The 14,129-nt window shown below is 48.8% G+C and overlaps 1 protein-coding gene across 1 annotated transcript in view; it reads right to left on the bottom strand.

Moving 5' to 3' along the window:
• Window positions 1-930: 930 nt before the first annotated feature.
• Window positions 931-14,129, bottom strand: part of LOC133342590 (A disintegrin and metalloproteinase with thrombospondin motifs 20-like) — a 160,991-nt gene continuing 147,792 nt past the window's right edge. Inside the window, 11 exon segments of the mRNA XM_061551813.1 lie at window positions 931-1,299; window positions 1,741-1,864; window positions 3,043-3,123; window positions 3,125-3,148; window positions 3,623-3,714; window positions 4,399-4,532; window positions 7,298-7,392; window positions 8,125-8,219; window positions 9,954-10,077; window positions 10,332-10,646; window positions 12,166-12,336. Of these exon segments, the coding sequence (XP_061407797.1) occupies window positions 1,772-1,864; window positions 3,043-3,123; window positions 3,125-3,148; window positions 3,623-3,714; window positions 4,399-4,532; window positions 7,298-7,392; window positions 8,125-8,219; window positions 9,954-10,077; window positions 10,332-10,646; window positions 12,166-12,336 (1,224 nt within the window). The 3' untranslated portion in view covers window positions 931-1,299; window positions 1,741-1,771.

Here is a 14,129-nt window from a genome sequence, read left to right as displayed (position 1 = left end):
CCCACGAGCCGTTGGCAGTTTCAAACGCTGACAAAACATCCACAGTATCTTGTTATAGCTTAATATCTGTTAATATGATGGTAAGAAGACACAACACTACACTAGCGTTATTTATTTGTATCAAGCACCCTACTTTCAATAAAAATGTGCCACATCCACAATCTGAATATTGGTTAACTTGCCAAATGCTAAAAAAAGGCATGTTGCATTGATAGATAAATGAAATGTAAAGCAAGCAAAACTGACACACAAACAACAGTACAGCACCATTTGTTTGCAATCCAGGCCTTTGATCTTCACGTAGCAGCTGCACTATTGATAGACGCTCTAAGACCTTGCATGCTACGCATGTCTTATCGAGTGTTAGTTCGCAATGGCTTGAAAAGTACATGCCATTAAAATGTCTGCATAACGGAAGCATGACAAAAACTTTTTTTTTTTTGCCACAATCGTATGAATGTTTAATATGTATATAAAAATTCTATCCCATTTTGGTTGCGTACGTTTTTTTTCAATTAGGAAAATGGCTCGCAAGCATTCGGAGCGTACTCCACCCCACTTTGTGCTTGGCTTCGTTTGCATAAAAACAAAATTCAGTTTTGTCAAATGCGAAGGCCCCCACTTGGTTGGCTAGATTGTCCAGTTTGCTCGTAAAATTGTGGCACAAGCCTCGAGATTGGGCCAACACAGCCTGGCCGTGTCAATGTGGTAAATGAGTCTCTTAAAAAAAAACATGGCAAAAGTGATTAAAAAAACCCCAACTTGACGGAGAGAGACAGCCGCGCGCTTTTCGAGCATCAAGACGAGGCGATTTATGTGGCTTTGGTAAACAGCCCAAGTCTCAAACCGCGTGCGCATCTCCAATCAATGCGTCAGATTCCTGCCCCCCCCCCACCCCCCCGCTCAAAATTCTGAACAGAGTACATTTAATTATTAAATTATACCGAACAACAGCAGCCAACCTTACAAGGGAAGGCAATTACATTTTACCTGTACAGATTAAAAAAACAAATAAAAGAGCACCGTACGAATACAAAGTCAAAATACGTCTGTGCGATAAGCGTTGGTATGTTACACTTGGGAGTATGTACACATGTACAGCTATAATTATTAATATTATATATATTTTTAAAGCTTACCATTGTTTCGTAAAAAAATATCAAAAGAAAATTACGACAACAAAACACATAAATAATTCAGCAAGAACCATTGCGTAGATTCACCAAAGGTCCCACTGTCGAGGTAGCATTGCTTCTGCAGGTGATTTTCTTTCCAGCTCAAGTTGCCACAGCTTCACTCCTGAAGAGAACGAACAAAACAGAACAGTCGGCCGCAGCTCATCGTTTGCGACTGGTGCGGCCGGACCTCACAATACTCACCTTGCTCATTATAAAGACAAAGACCCCCCCTCTACCCCCCCCCCCCCATATAATAATACAAATGTGTAGACATTTTATTATTGTCTACCCAGTGCTGCCATTTACGTGCCCTGAAACAATCGTTCTCAGGACACAAATAATTTTGGAAAAAAAACGTTGCGACATATTAAAAACATTCCTACAGAAGAGCAAGAAAAGGGAGGATATCAGAACTAAAGAGGACGAAACAAAGATCAAAACAAGAGGAGAGGAGAGGCAGAAGCGGGCGGGAGGCAGGAGCGGCGGTCCCCCTGCCAACTCGGAAGACAAGCGCAGTTTGTCGCCATTCATCTCGGTCGTTGGCTGCCAAGGCCCCACTCACCGTGGCCAGCAGTAGCAGGCTGGGCCGAGCGTCACGCTGCGACCCGTAGCCTGAGCCCCGTGCTGGAATGAGGGATGCACTTCCCACAGTAACCGCCACACCTGCCGTATATTTTCGTACCGTCCTGTCACAGGAGAGAGCGCGCAAACGGAGACAGCAAGAACCAGTGAGTACCTATCCGTCTGAAGACCCTTGCAAGAACACCACATTCAACAAAGACAAAGATCTCCTCTATGGCCTTATCCTCTGTGTTAGAGAACAGGCTGCAGAAGGTGACATCACAGAACTACATCTGAGGTCCCTTCAAGAGACTGCTTTTTTATATATTATACGCGCTCAGTCGTGGATGCACTTTCTCTCACACCGTGTTGCAAAGCAATGTTTGTGGGCTGGCAGTCAGACTGGCATTGCTAATTCTCAAGAGTTAGAATTCAGTTCCACAACCGGTAGGACCTCAAAACACAGCGTGAAAGCCGTACGGCACAACCGCGGAAAAAAGTGCATGGTAAAATTGACGAACAAAGAAAAAGATTCCCCGTGTAGCCTTAACAGACTGTTGGGGCAAGTCGTGTTAGCCGTCATCGATTAGGGTCTGCATGGCACATGAGGTGGATGGTGGCCAACACCACGCCCGACCACCCTTGTCTACCCAGTGCTGCCATTTACGCGCGGAACTAGGTACCAATTTAAGGGTGTGTCTAGCTAGGGGTAGGTCTGGGACCAGTTCAAATATTCATCACTCGTTTTGTCAGTGGGGGAGAATCGAACTTGGATGGCCAGGTTCGTACCGCCAGTGCGCTAACCACCGCACTATCACTCCTCGCACGCCACACGCACAGCGCACACAAACACCCAAACACACAGACGTGCGCACAGATCCGGTGGCAGATCCAAGGTGTGGGCAATGTTTTTGTCAATTAACACAGGGCCCTATTTAAAAAAAAACCTGGACATTTCGGCATCGCCCTCCCCAACTTTTGGGGGAGTCTCTACGTTCACTTCTGCGCAAGCCCCCCCCCCCCCATGTAGAGTGGGTGGCGTGGCCAGCACTGCACCCGGCTGCCTTCGTCCCCACCATCTCATGACGATGGCGGCAGCAGCGCTTGGCGGAAGCTCGAGAGGACGAATTCTCAAACACGCGGCCTTAGCCGGAACACCCCCCCCCGACTACTGGGACGACGGAGCCCCGCGGAATCCTACGTGCCTACACGCCGCCGTGCTTGCTGCTGCCCGTGACGGTGGTCTGCGTGTCTGTGTCTGTGTCGCGGCGGGGGGAGGGGGGGCAGAGGCGGAGGAACTCGCCGGTGATCGGAGGACGTCGACGGTTGCGTAGTTTCCCTGCGACGCCCAGCGCGTCGCCTCCGACACCATGAGCCCCGTGCCCTGAGAGGTTGAGGCTGAAGCGGCCCTGCAACAAGAGTGACTTGCCATCGGCCGAGTGCTTGCGTCGCGAGCGGCGTACCGGGAACGGAGGCAGCAGGGACAATCGGGTCCTGTCAACTGGACAACTTTGTCTCCCCCAGTGCTCATGTCTAGACATTGCAGTAGGCACTCATGTAGAGCTCAGATGACCTTGGGGAGATTCAGGAGCGGGTTAGGCATTCGCGTTCGAAGTCTGCCGCGGCTGAGAATCGAACTCGGGTCTCCTGGGTCCGCAGGCGCAAGCGCGCGTCTCCGATTCAGCGCGGTCGCCGACGCGCGGTGCGAAAGAAGTTCCGCCACACATCGCACACAAAAACCACTGCGCCACCGCACCCTGTATACAACAACAACGCAGCGTAAGCGCGCGCGCTGTGTTCTCAGCCACCCGTCCGTCGGTCGGCCTGGGCAACACCGGAGGCGAGCGTGCACGACGATTCCACGGGGTGCGCCGCCCCGTTACCTGTGGGCAGCGGGCGGCGCTGTAGCAGTCCCCGGCCGTGGCAAAGGGCACGGGGCGTCCATAAAGCGTCCGGGAGAACTGCAGATCGGTGGCTGTGGAAACACGGCAATGGACGCGTGATCAGCCGGCGGCGGCCAACGGACGTTCCATTTTAATCGTAGGCAGGATTCCCTCGTTGCTCACGAGGGATACGTTCCGGAGACGCTCGTGAACAGCACATTTCACGGATAACAATATTGGCCTACGGAAGCCTATCGTTTCAAAGAATTGCCTTAAATAAATACGTAAATAACACGTGAAAATTTTCATAATCATATATCAGCTGTTATTATGAAGTGAGATCAGCTCGTGTGCATGTGCTAGGTAAATTGTTGCAGTGTAGGAACGTGAGGGATTGGGAAGCCTGGGGAAGGCCTTGATTCAGCAGTGTAAAGATCAGCTGATGATAATAATGATGAAAGGTATTTAGGTTGCTTTGGCTCATGGGAAAAAAGGAACACACCCCCCACCCCCCCACAATACCTCGTACGGTACACGCTGCACCAAAGTGCAAATCTGTGCGGATTAGCAATCCGATCTACGCACAACCGTCAACGTCCGAAAGTGCGACACGTGGCGTGACGGATCGTCGCGGCGGTAGCGGCGGAGATGGTGGTGGTGGGGGAGGTTGAGCGGGCAAATCTGTTCCGCTCGTAGTCATCGTCGTCATCGTCGTCATCGTCGTCATCGTCGTCGTCATCGTCGCGAGGGGACCGTTACGAACGCGGCGAGCGTACTGAGGATCTGCATGGTGTCGACGTCGAGGCGCACGCGGCTGAAGGCCGAGAAACCGGCGGCCAGGTAGTCGTTGCGGCACGCACAGTCCTCCCTGCGGCTGCCGTTGTAGGGGCACTCGTAGGGGTTGTGCAACCTGCGGGGTGGAGGGGGGAGTGACACGCCAGGAAGCGGCCGTTAGGGGGTCATCCATTGAGTATGCGGGGGCCATGTATGTATTAGGTACGCAAAAATCTAAACTTGACCCCTCCCCCCCTCCCTGTACGCACGCGTACTTTTACACCCCCCACCCACCTGCGTACGTTCGCTTGATCCACCCCCCCCCCCCCCCCCGAAGCCTATAGAACAGCCGAAATTTAATCCACGCAGAAACGATCAAGGATTAATAATATTAACATGTTTAAGCAAGCACATAGTCCACCGCCAGCTGCATTAAATAATTAAGTTGCGTACCTTGGCCACTTATTTTGCTGAGCCGCGTGATAGCTGCAGTCAAGGGCACGGTGGCACACAAGTGACACCTCTCCCACAGTCCTACCTCTCCCGCTAGTATTTGTCTGACAGCTGAAGAAACTGAACTGTGGCTTATTTAAAGGCCAATGTAGACAGATTGTTATCGAGCCTTCACCCCCCCCCCCCCGTTCCCTATGCGTACATTTTCAGTAGACCCCCAAACGCAAGCATACGCATTTGGGTTAACCCTCCCTCCCCGCTCCATGCGTCAGTACTGAATGGATGGCCCCTTATTCGGTCGACCACCCCGATGACGATGACGCAGCGGTGCCGTCGTAGCAAGGGCCACAGGGGGGGCGGGCGCGCGGGGGGGGGGCCCATCTCGATGTGGGGTCGGAGGGATTGGGAGGCGGGGGGGGGCATCACCGGAATGTGTAGCCGGACTGTCTGAAACCAAGCAAGCAATCATGTGACCTCCCTTGCCAGCATCAAAATATAAGAATCGGTTTTACCCTTTCTGGCAACGAAACAGGTGTGTTAAGACGTCAAAACTAGCACTGTTTGAGACTAGGCTCTAGAGATAGCTGTGTTTGGTGTGGCCCAATCAGTTTCAAAGATAACGCATATACTCCCAGAGCATGTTTTTTTTAGTTTTTTTTTGCATGTTCACCACAAGTACGTGTGGTTAATGCAGACAGGATTCCTTGAAAAAGGTTTCTGTCTGGTGTTTTAACATCTTAACAACAACACCTGTTTCATTGCCAGAATGGGTTCAAACCTACTCTGAAACCAAGCAAGCAGTTTGGCGGCTGGTGGCTCGCACAATTCGTGGGGGTAGTGCCGGCGCAACAGTAAGAGGGGAGAGTGGTGGGGGGCAGTCGGTGGAGGGCAGTCGGAGGGGGGGCAGAGGGAAACGGTGGCGGTCCCTAGCTATCACCTTGCCCGCATTCTGCAGAGTGGCCTTGCAGAATGAGTAATGGTCCAATCTGTGTTTGTCTATCGTGCATTCTGTTGTAGGTCTCACTGCGCCTGTGCATTTGAAGAAATATTGTCCCAACATTTTTTTGACTAAGGATTTAGCTTTCAGCAGGAGATGGCTCGGCCCACTCTGGTCCATGCAGAAGGGACAAATGATATTTGTCAGCACTTTACTGTACCGCCTTCTCCTGGCGATCAAGGGTATGGCATCTCGACGTGCACGAGGAAGGGAATTTCGCAACATCTGCGCGGTGATCTACCAACCCTCGCTGCCTCCACAGTGCTGGATTACAGGCAGCCACGTGAGTAGCCACCGCTGCTCGGCTGGATATCAGCACACTGAACCTGGCCTCCTTGAGACGTGACCCAAAAAAAAGGAAAAACAGCAAAGAGCTCGTATATTGCATAAAAAATAAGAATAGCTTACACCCTTTCTGGCAATAAAACAGGTGTTAATTTGGTCAAACACCAAATGGAAACCTTTTGCAAGGAATCAAGTTCGCATTAACCACACGTACTTGTGATGAACATGCAAACAAAACATGTTCTGATAATATATGACATTGCCTTTGAAACTGATTTGACTACACCAGAGGCTGCCTTATTTAGGGCCTTGTCTCAACCAGTGTCAGACCAGAGAGTGCTAAAAGGTGAACAGCACAAAGATAATGCCACTATCAGGGCATTTATAGATCGGGGTGAGCAGCTACAAATATGATACTGGCAAAAACGGTTCCATCTCGTATATTGTGTTGTCATGATTCTGGGCCACAATTCAACGGTCTACAATGTTTCGCCTACATTCTTTTTTTTTACCATCTAATTTTCATTGTTTGTCACACATTTCTATCGTTGTATTTACTCTGCTGACCTACGTGGAAAAAAAAGCTTGTCATTTGCATCAGCTGTATAAAATCGATTCTCGTTTACACCATTGATGCATCACGAGCACAGAAATCAAATTTATATAAGTGAATTATGGCATCGTTACACGGCTACTTGACTTGATGCCCTGATTTGTCTGACGCCAGCTTAAAACGTCGTTAGTAAAGACTTAAAATTTACTTTCGAGTTCATCGCTGCAGCACTCTTGCAGACATCATTGCAGTGTTGTATTGAAAGGTAGTCATTATAAAATATATTTAATTTCTCATTAACGAAGCTTCAAACTCACGGCAGGTGGCTTAGCGCACACACACAGCCAAAGTGTGTACCTCCCAAACCTGGAATCAATTACAGCTGTAATTGTGTCATTCGCAATGAAGTCCAATCATTATGTAATTGTAATTCCGGCTAACACTGCTGGCTGTAATTATAATCAATCCCAGCTCTGGTACCTACAAAACAAGATCTCGTTGTTTTTTTTCGTGGTTAAGTCTTCATTTAATGGAGAAGGCACAGGGCACACGGAGTTGACCGGGAATCGCCCCGCAGAAGGAACGAGTGGAGGCCGCACACGCAGCAACGCACCTGTATCCGAACACCTCCGAGTAGTTATCTGCCTCGCCGCTTGACAGCGTGATGTACTCCCTGGGACTGGCCGACTCCATGCCCCAGCAGTATATCTGAAGAAAAACAAAACCCCAGTGAATATGGCAATAGAGGAACGGCCAACCGGGGAGATGGAGCGATAAAACCAGGCCTGGTCCTGGGTGGATTATTGCATCGCAGAAGCATCAAAGGTGGCTTGGGATCCTCCATCAAGCAGTGAATAGACCATGGCTGATGATGATCGTGGCTTAAAAATCACAATTAAGTGCTTTCTCTTTTTTGCTTAGTATGGTTATACTTGCCTGGCACAAGCTTTTGATACGTCTTTAAAGTTAAATATTCCACCATAGTATACAGAGAAAGATTCACTGCTGAGATTGTATATGCATTCTGTAACAAATGGATACATAGGGAAATCAATATAATATCAGCAGATACGCCGGATTGAGCTGATAAAACGGGCAAGTGCCTTAAAGTTGTCCCACGCACAGTGAATGGGGAGTGCAACAAGACCCATGCTGCACGGAGTCCGTGCCGCCCCAGATGGTGAGCCGCGGATTACATTTCGTGGCCAGGTTCCCATCGCGACGGAATGCCTCGGTGATTTGCCCACGTCATTAGCGATGGATACGTCGGTGGGTTCTTGCAACAACAAAAAAATCTCACTAAAAAGGAACGCTCGCTTAAGATGACAACCGGTCCCCTCGGTATTCACGTACACACAGTGTTCAGGATTAATGAAGCGTGCAGACAAATTCAAGTTGTGCCGGTGTGTTGCCCGTCTCGCGACAAGGTAAATTGTGTACCTTCACATCTCTGCCACCGATGCTAATGAGGTACTCCCCGTCATCCTTAGCCCCGTGCAGGATCTGTACGTGAGCACAGCTTGAAGCCTTCTCGCCTACACACAGACATAACGGTGAATTGTGTTAGCCGCCTGTGCCAGAGGCACACATGCGACGCACACGCAAACACAACAGTTTAATACGCAGTAGGCTTTCACGACCAATATCAACCATAAGATATTTTTTTGGGTTAGATCGCGTAAATATATAAATGTGTTGTTAAAACCCGCCACCACCTGACACAGCCAACTAGTAAGGGTTGGCACGTAAACAGAACATGCCAATTCGTTACTAGGACAGCACACCGGTGATTATGCAAGTTTTAATTACTGGTGAAACGTCATACTCAGATTGAAAATGTTGTGGCTTAGCTCTCCAACACACCGGTGTGCTGTACTATTGACGAATTGGCCACGTTCTGTTTACGTGACAACCCTTACTAGTTGGCTGTGTCGGGTGGTGGCGGGTCTTAACAACACATTTATATATTTACACGATCGAACCCAAAAAAAACTGCATTATGGACAAACACAACAGCTGCCACACTCCACTCTCACCGAATGGCAGTGACATCGATGCAGCTCTTTTGCCAGGCTAGGTGAAAATTTGACACACGCACATATAGGCTATGCACAATTTGCACAAGGTCAATCTCTACAGCCGTAAGGAATGTTTGGGCAAACACTCTTAGTGAACACCTCTTTCAGGCCAACATTGCACGCAATGGGTGGTGTGAACAGCACCATACCCTTGCCCCCCGAGTGCTCATATTTACGCACAGCATGAGGTACTCATTTAAGGTTGAGTTGACCTTAGCGGAGGCCAGGGACAGCTCCTAACCACACTTGCCACTGATATTAACCTTGGCTTTGAATCAAGTTCAGGTCACTGGGTTCACGGTGCAGTAGATTAAATCAGTCACCACTTCCGCAAACAAGCACACGCAAAACGGGAAGTCATAATATCATTTTCCTGTCAGCTGGATTCACCCAACAGTTCTAATCTCAACTTCCTTTACTTTTCCCAAAGTATCATTATATATATACGTTATCTGGTGATACTGTGTTGGCAGTGGTTGCACAAATAACGGAGAAAAAAACCTCACATTTGTCAATAACACTGTGGCTTTATATAATAGGTGACGTTTTGGGCACTGGCCCTTTCTTTGTCAATCGATATTATGAGTCACTTGAAGCTGCGAAGTTACCAACAACAAAACAACGTAGCACAATGCATATGGTGAGAATCCCATGATGATGAAATCAAAGCACAGGACGCAGAAGCTGACGGTCACGACATTGAACAAAAACATTTGTTGTTCCCGAGGCGATGTGAGTGATGCATCGAGAGGATCACTTCTAAGCTGCGTTGTGCTTGCAATTCCATCAGGAAAAAACTTGTTGCTAATGTTTACGTTTCAAGTCCTGCCAAAATTCTATATTTGTCACATTTTCTTCATCTGAACTGGATAAATCGGGACGAAAGTTTGGAAATTCTAGGGGTGAAAATGTTCCGCCACAATTTTGTTTAACCTACGTCAAAAGTTATCCGTGGCTCAATCGGCATCAAGGCCACGGGCCCCAGCCAGTTGCGTCCAGTCACAGCGGGCCCCAAGCCCTCTCTTGACTCTTTACGTCAACAATTACTAATTGAATGACAGATGGACACATTACGTTTTTCATGATGTAGATGTACAAATGTGCCTCCTCCCCACCCCCCCACTACGGTGTAGTGAGCTCTCTTCACACGGTGGTAATCCACGGCCGCTGACGGGTGCCCTGCCAACTTACAGGGCTGCCCGTGGCACTGCTGCCTTGTGGTGGGCCGAGATTCCGGGGGGCAGGCCTCGCTGGGACGCCCCTCGCCCGTCAGGCACCGTACTGGCCTCTCGGCCCAGCCGTCACCGCAAGACACCTGAGCACTGTTGAAGAGGGGGGGGGGGGGACATTGAAGGAATAAGGGGGCAGAGAGATCGGTGTGGGAGGGCACACAGCCCCCCAAGACGTTGCATCTCGCCCACAGCGATGTTCACACGTACGAACGCCCCGCGCCTCTGATTAGCAGGGTTGGCCATGCACGGTGCGCAAGAAGTTTAACAAGCATGCGTGAATACAGCTGCTATAGCACCTCCGGTTAGCTCGCGGTTGGCTACGGCTTCCCCCCCAGGCTCTCACCTGACTCCAGGCCCCGGTCCTCCACCGCACGGGCAATGCCGCCTGCGGTGGCATCGGCGGCGGGGAGGAGCATTCGCGAATGTCGCACGGCCTCGTGCCGGGCGGTCGGGGGTGCGGGCAGGACGGGCGAGCATCCTGGCCCCCCACGACGGTGCCTTGGGGGGAGTGGGGGGCGCCCCCCGCGGTGCCCGGTCGGGGCGGCTGGTTGTGGCTCCCGTAGCCGTAGGGGAAGTGTTCGCCGGTCGAGCCGTGAGTCTCGGAGCAGAACACGAGGCGTTGCTGGTAGCCTGGGCCGCACGACGCGGTGCACTGTGGGGGAGGGCCCAAGTGGGAGGACTTCTTCACAATTCTGGCAAATCGCCCCGATGAAGCTGGTTGATGTGATTGACACAGAACTCAAATTGTAAATGTTGTGTGCGTTTACTCTCCAACACACCGGTGTGCTGAAGAACTAACTAATTGGCATGTCTTGTTTACGTCACAAACCTGAGTAATTGACTGTGTCGGGTGGTGGCGGGTTAACGATGCATTTATATTTACGCGATCTAACATGGAAATAAACCTCCATTATGGATAATATTGGTCGCGGAAGCCTACGTGTTAAACTAACTGTTTAACAATTTTTTTTATTTTGCTAGGTAAGGCCTACTGAGCTATGTGGCTCTTTGTTCAGAAGTGACCTGGCCATCACAAATGATAGCTCAAACGAAGTGGCTTATCGCGTGGAGATATTTCGCAGCCAAATACTTTAAATGCATGGCGTTGATTCCAAATATGTAGGGAAAAAGCGGAGGACCCGGATAAAATTCCACGCAACCACGAGAAGAACATGCAAACTCCAAATATACAGGCATCAGGGCCAGAATCGAACGGACGACATCCTGTAAACTAGACGAGGGAGTTAACATCTCACCACCATGGTGATGCATTGGTGTTCAGTGAATTATTAGTGTATGATTTGAGTGAATATGCAACAGTACTCGATAAATACGTGATCGAAGAGTGGGTGAGTGTTTTTTTTCATATTCCGTGAATGAACAGTGATCGTTTCTAATTGAGTGAATAAACATTGGGAGTTTATGACTTCAGAGAATAACATAGTGGAATTTTATTTAAAGCTTTTGTGACTGCAGAGATTCATATTCTTGGTTCTTTCAGTAAAGTCACGTAGAAGGGAAATAATAAAAATAAAACAATTAAATTCTCACGACGTTTCGATTGAAACACAAGCAATCATAATCAGGTGTGAAACCCACAGCAAGAAAATTTTCGATTTAAAATTTTCTTGCTGTGGTTTTCTTGCTGTGGTTTGCAGTCACGAAAGCTTCAAATCTAGAACAAATTCTGTTAGCGAGCACCTACGAAGACCGGCACTGCACAGGAGGGGTGGGTGGCCAGCACCACGCCAGGCCGCCTTTGTCTCCCTAGTTGAGATGTTTCCTGCACGAGTTACTTATTTTGAGGCTGAGTCGACCTAGGGGAGGCCCAGGATCGGTTCAGATAATCGTCGCATGGTATTGGCCGTGAGCGTGGAATCGAATTCGGGTCGCCGGGTTCATAGCACAGCGCGCTAACCGCTAACAGCCGCGCTCACACACACACACATGCTGTGAGAGGTCACAGGGAAAGGGAGCCCGCTCGCTAATTAGCCAGTTAGCCAGTCAGTTCGCAAGCTGGCGGCGGTGCGTGCAGAGCGACGCGATTCGTGGAGAACGACGCGATTCGTGCAGAGCGACGCGGTGCGTGGAGAACGACGCGATTCGTGGAGAACGACGCGATTCGTGCAGAGCGACGCGGTGCGTGGAGAACGACGCGACGCGACGCGTACCGCGCTCCAGTCGCCCGTGACCCAGATGAAGTCGCACGCGGCGGACGAGCAGCGCTCGTGGGCGGGAGGCCTCGCGTCGGCGCGGCACATCTCATCCCGCACGGGCGCCTTGCCGCCCTCGGCGCAGACCACGTGGCGCGCGCGCACGCCCTCGCCGCACGTGCGGCTACACTGCAGCCGCACACACAGAGACAGACGGAGGGAGGTCCCCCCCGCCGCGCGTAGCCTTCAAGCGGACTGTCGGGGGCAAGCGACGTTGGCGAGCGACCTACGATGGGCGGCGAGGTGCCCATCAGTTGGTCACTTCTGAAGAAAGAGCTGTATCGTGCCGTGAGACTTCGCTGGTAAACAAATACACAAAAAAAGAGTGTATAGTGCGTTACAGCATCTGGCAATCCGGCGGCATTTGATCAGCAAGCGTCGCGATGCTGATGGAGACCCAAGAGGTGAAAACCAGTCCAGGGTTTACTGGATCATATTGGTGAGGAAAGACCCATAAAAGCTGATGGATTAATCACGAAAATATGATTTTCTTTTTTTATATGCAGAGAGATAAATACATGTTCATTTCTATAATTTATCAATGAATCAGTGAATTGGTCAATCACCCTATCAGCCATGCATGGAGTGATTTAATACGAATATTAACTAGCACGAGTCTGTCAGTCATTTAGTCAAGAAGTTAATTAGTTAACCAATAAATAAATCGGTCATATCTGTGAGTTAACCAAGTCATCTTTTAGTCAGTCAGTGGGAAAATACGTGAATTGGTAACTTACCAACAACAACAAAAACTCAAGTGAATCAGTGATATAATCAGTTAGTCAGTGAACTACATTAATCAATCAATGAGGTAATTAATCAGCTATTCATTTCCTTCATTAAAATATACCAGTGAGAATTCGACTGGGATGGAATACGTCACGTGGTGGAACCTTTGGAATTATATGAAGACAAACCTCGAACACAATGTTAATTACAAGAGCAAACATGTATATCAGGATTGTAATAACATTTCCACCAAGCAAATGAGGTCAAAATGATAGCTAATACAATGACTAATTGTTATTAAAGTGAACAAATTTAATCAGCGAGCACAATATCATAACAACCATTCTGGCAAAAAAGAAGACCAGTATGGTAATTAGTGACTTGCACTAATTCGCCATCACTCTAAAGCACAGTGTTAAATTATGGAATGAATTTGATCAGCAGGTAGGAGAACATTGAGATCAGGAACCTCACTTTGAAGGCAGACGTGGATTTGGATGTGCGGAAAAAATATCGCATTCCAACCACGTTAAGCAATGCAGCAACAGCCGTCGTGTAATTAAAATTAGATTTTGTTTTGAATCATTAGAGATTCATTGTGCGCGCACGAGAACACGGCGTACAAACCCCAGCGTAGAAACCCCAGAGTAGAAACCCCAGCATGTAACCAAGACGACTTAGAACAACAGAAAACAAATTTGACTTAAAACTTTCGTGACTGCGGGAATTCATATTCTTGGTTCTTTCGGTAAAGTCAAGTATTGGTACGTGACTTTACCGGAAGAACCAAGAATATAAAAAAAAACTATTGCTCAAAAGATAAATATTTTAACTCACAAAGAAAATAAAGCAAACCCTGAATTCTAATCATTCATTAAAAAAATAATTGGCGTTTTATTTTTAAATACGGATATGACACGATACTCTGGCCTTGCCAGTCGTGGGTATCAAAGAGCGGTGCAGAAAAAAGATCATTGTTGTATTGTACTACGTATGCTCCCCCGCCTTCGTCAACGCCCATCCAGCCGTGCATTGACAAACCAGCCGTACCTGCACTCTGGCCTTCTCTTACTGCCCAACAAAACGTGAACGAATCGTTTTTACTGAACAAAATAGTTACGTTATATATGTATCTTATCATACTAATAATAATAAGTACAGTGATAACAGCCTATTATCTTTACACAGCACCT

This window comes from Lethenteron reissneri, chromosome 15, assembly GCF_015708825.2.
Source record: "Lethenteron reissneri isolate LAM-NWPU_2019-01 chromosome 15, ASM1570882v1, whole genome shotgun sequence".
Classification (NCBI taxonomy): domain Eukaryota; kingdom Metazoa; phylum Chordata; class Hyperoartia; order Petromyzontiformes; family Petromyzontidae; genus Lethenteron; species Lethenteron reissneri.
This window is presented reverse-complemented; position numbering and strand designations above follow the sequence as displayed.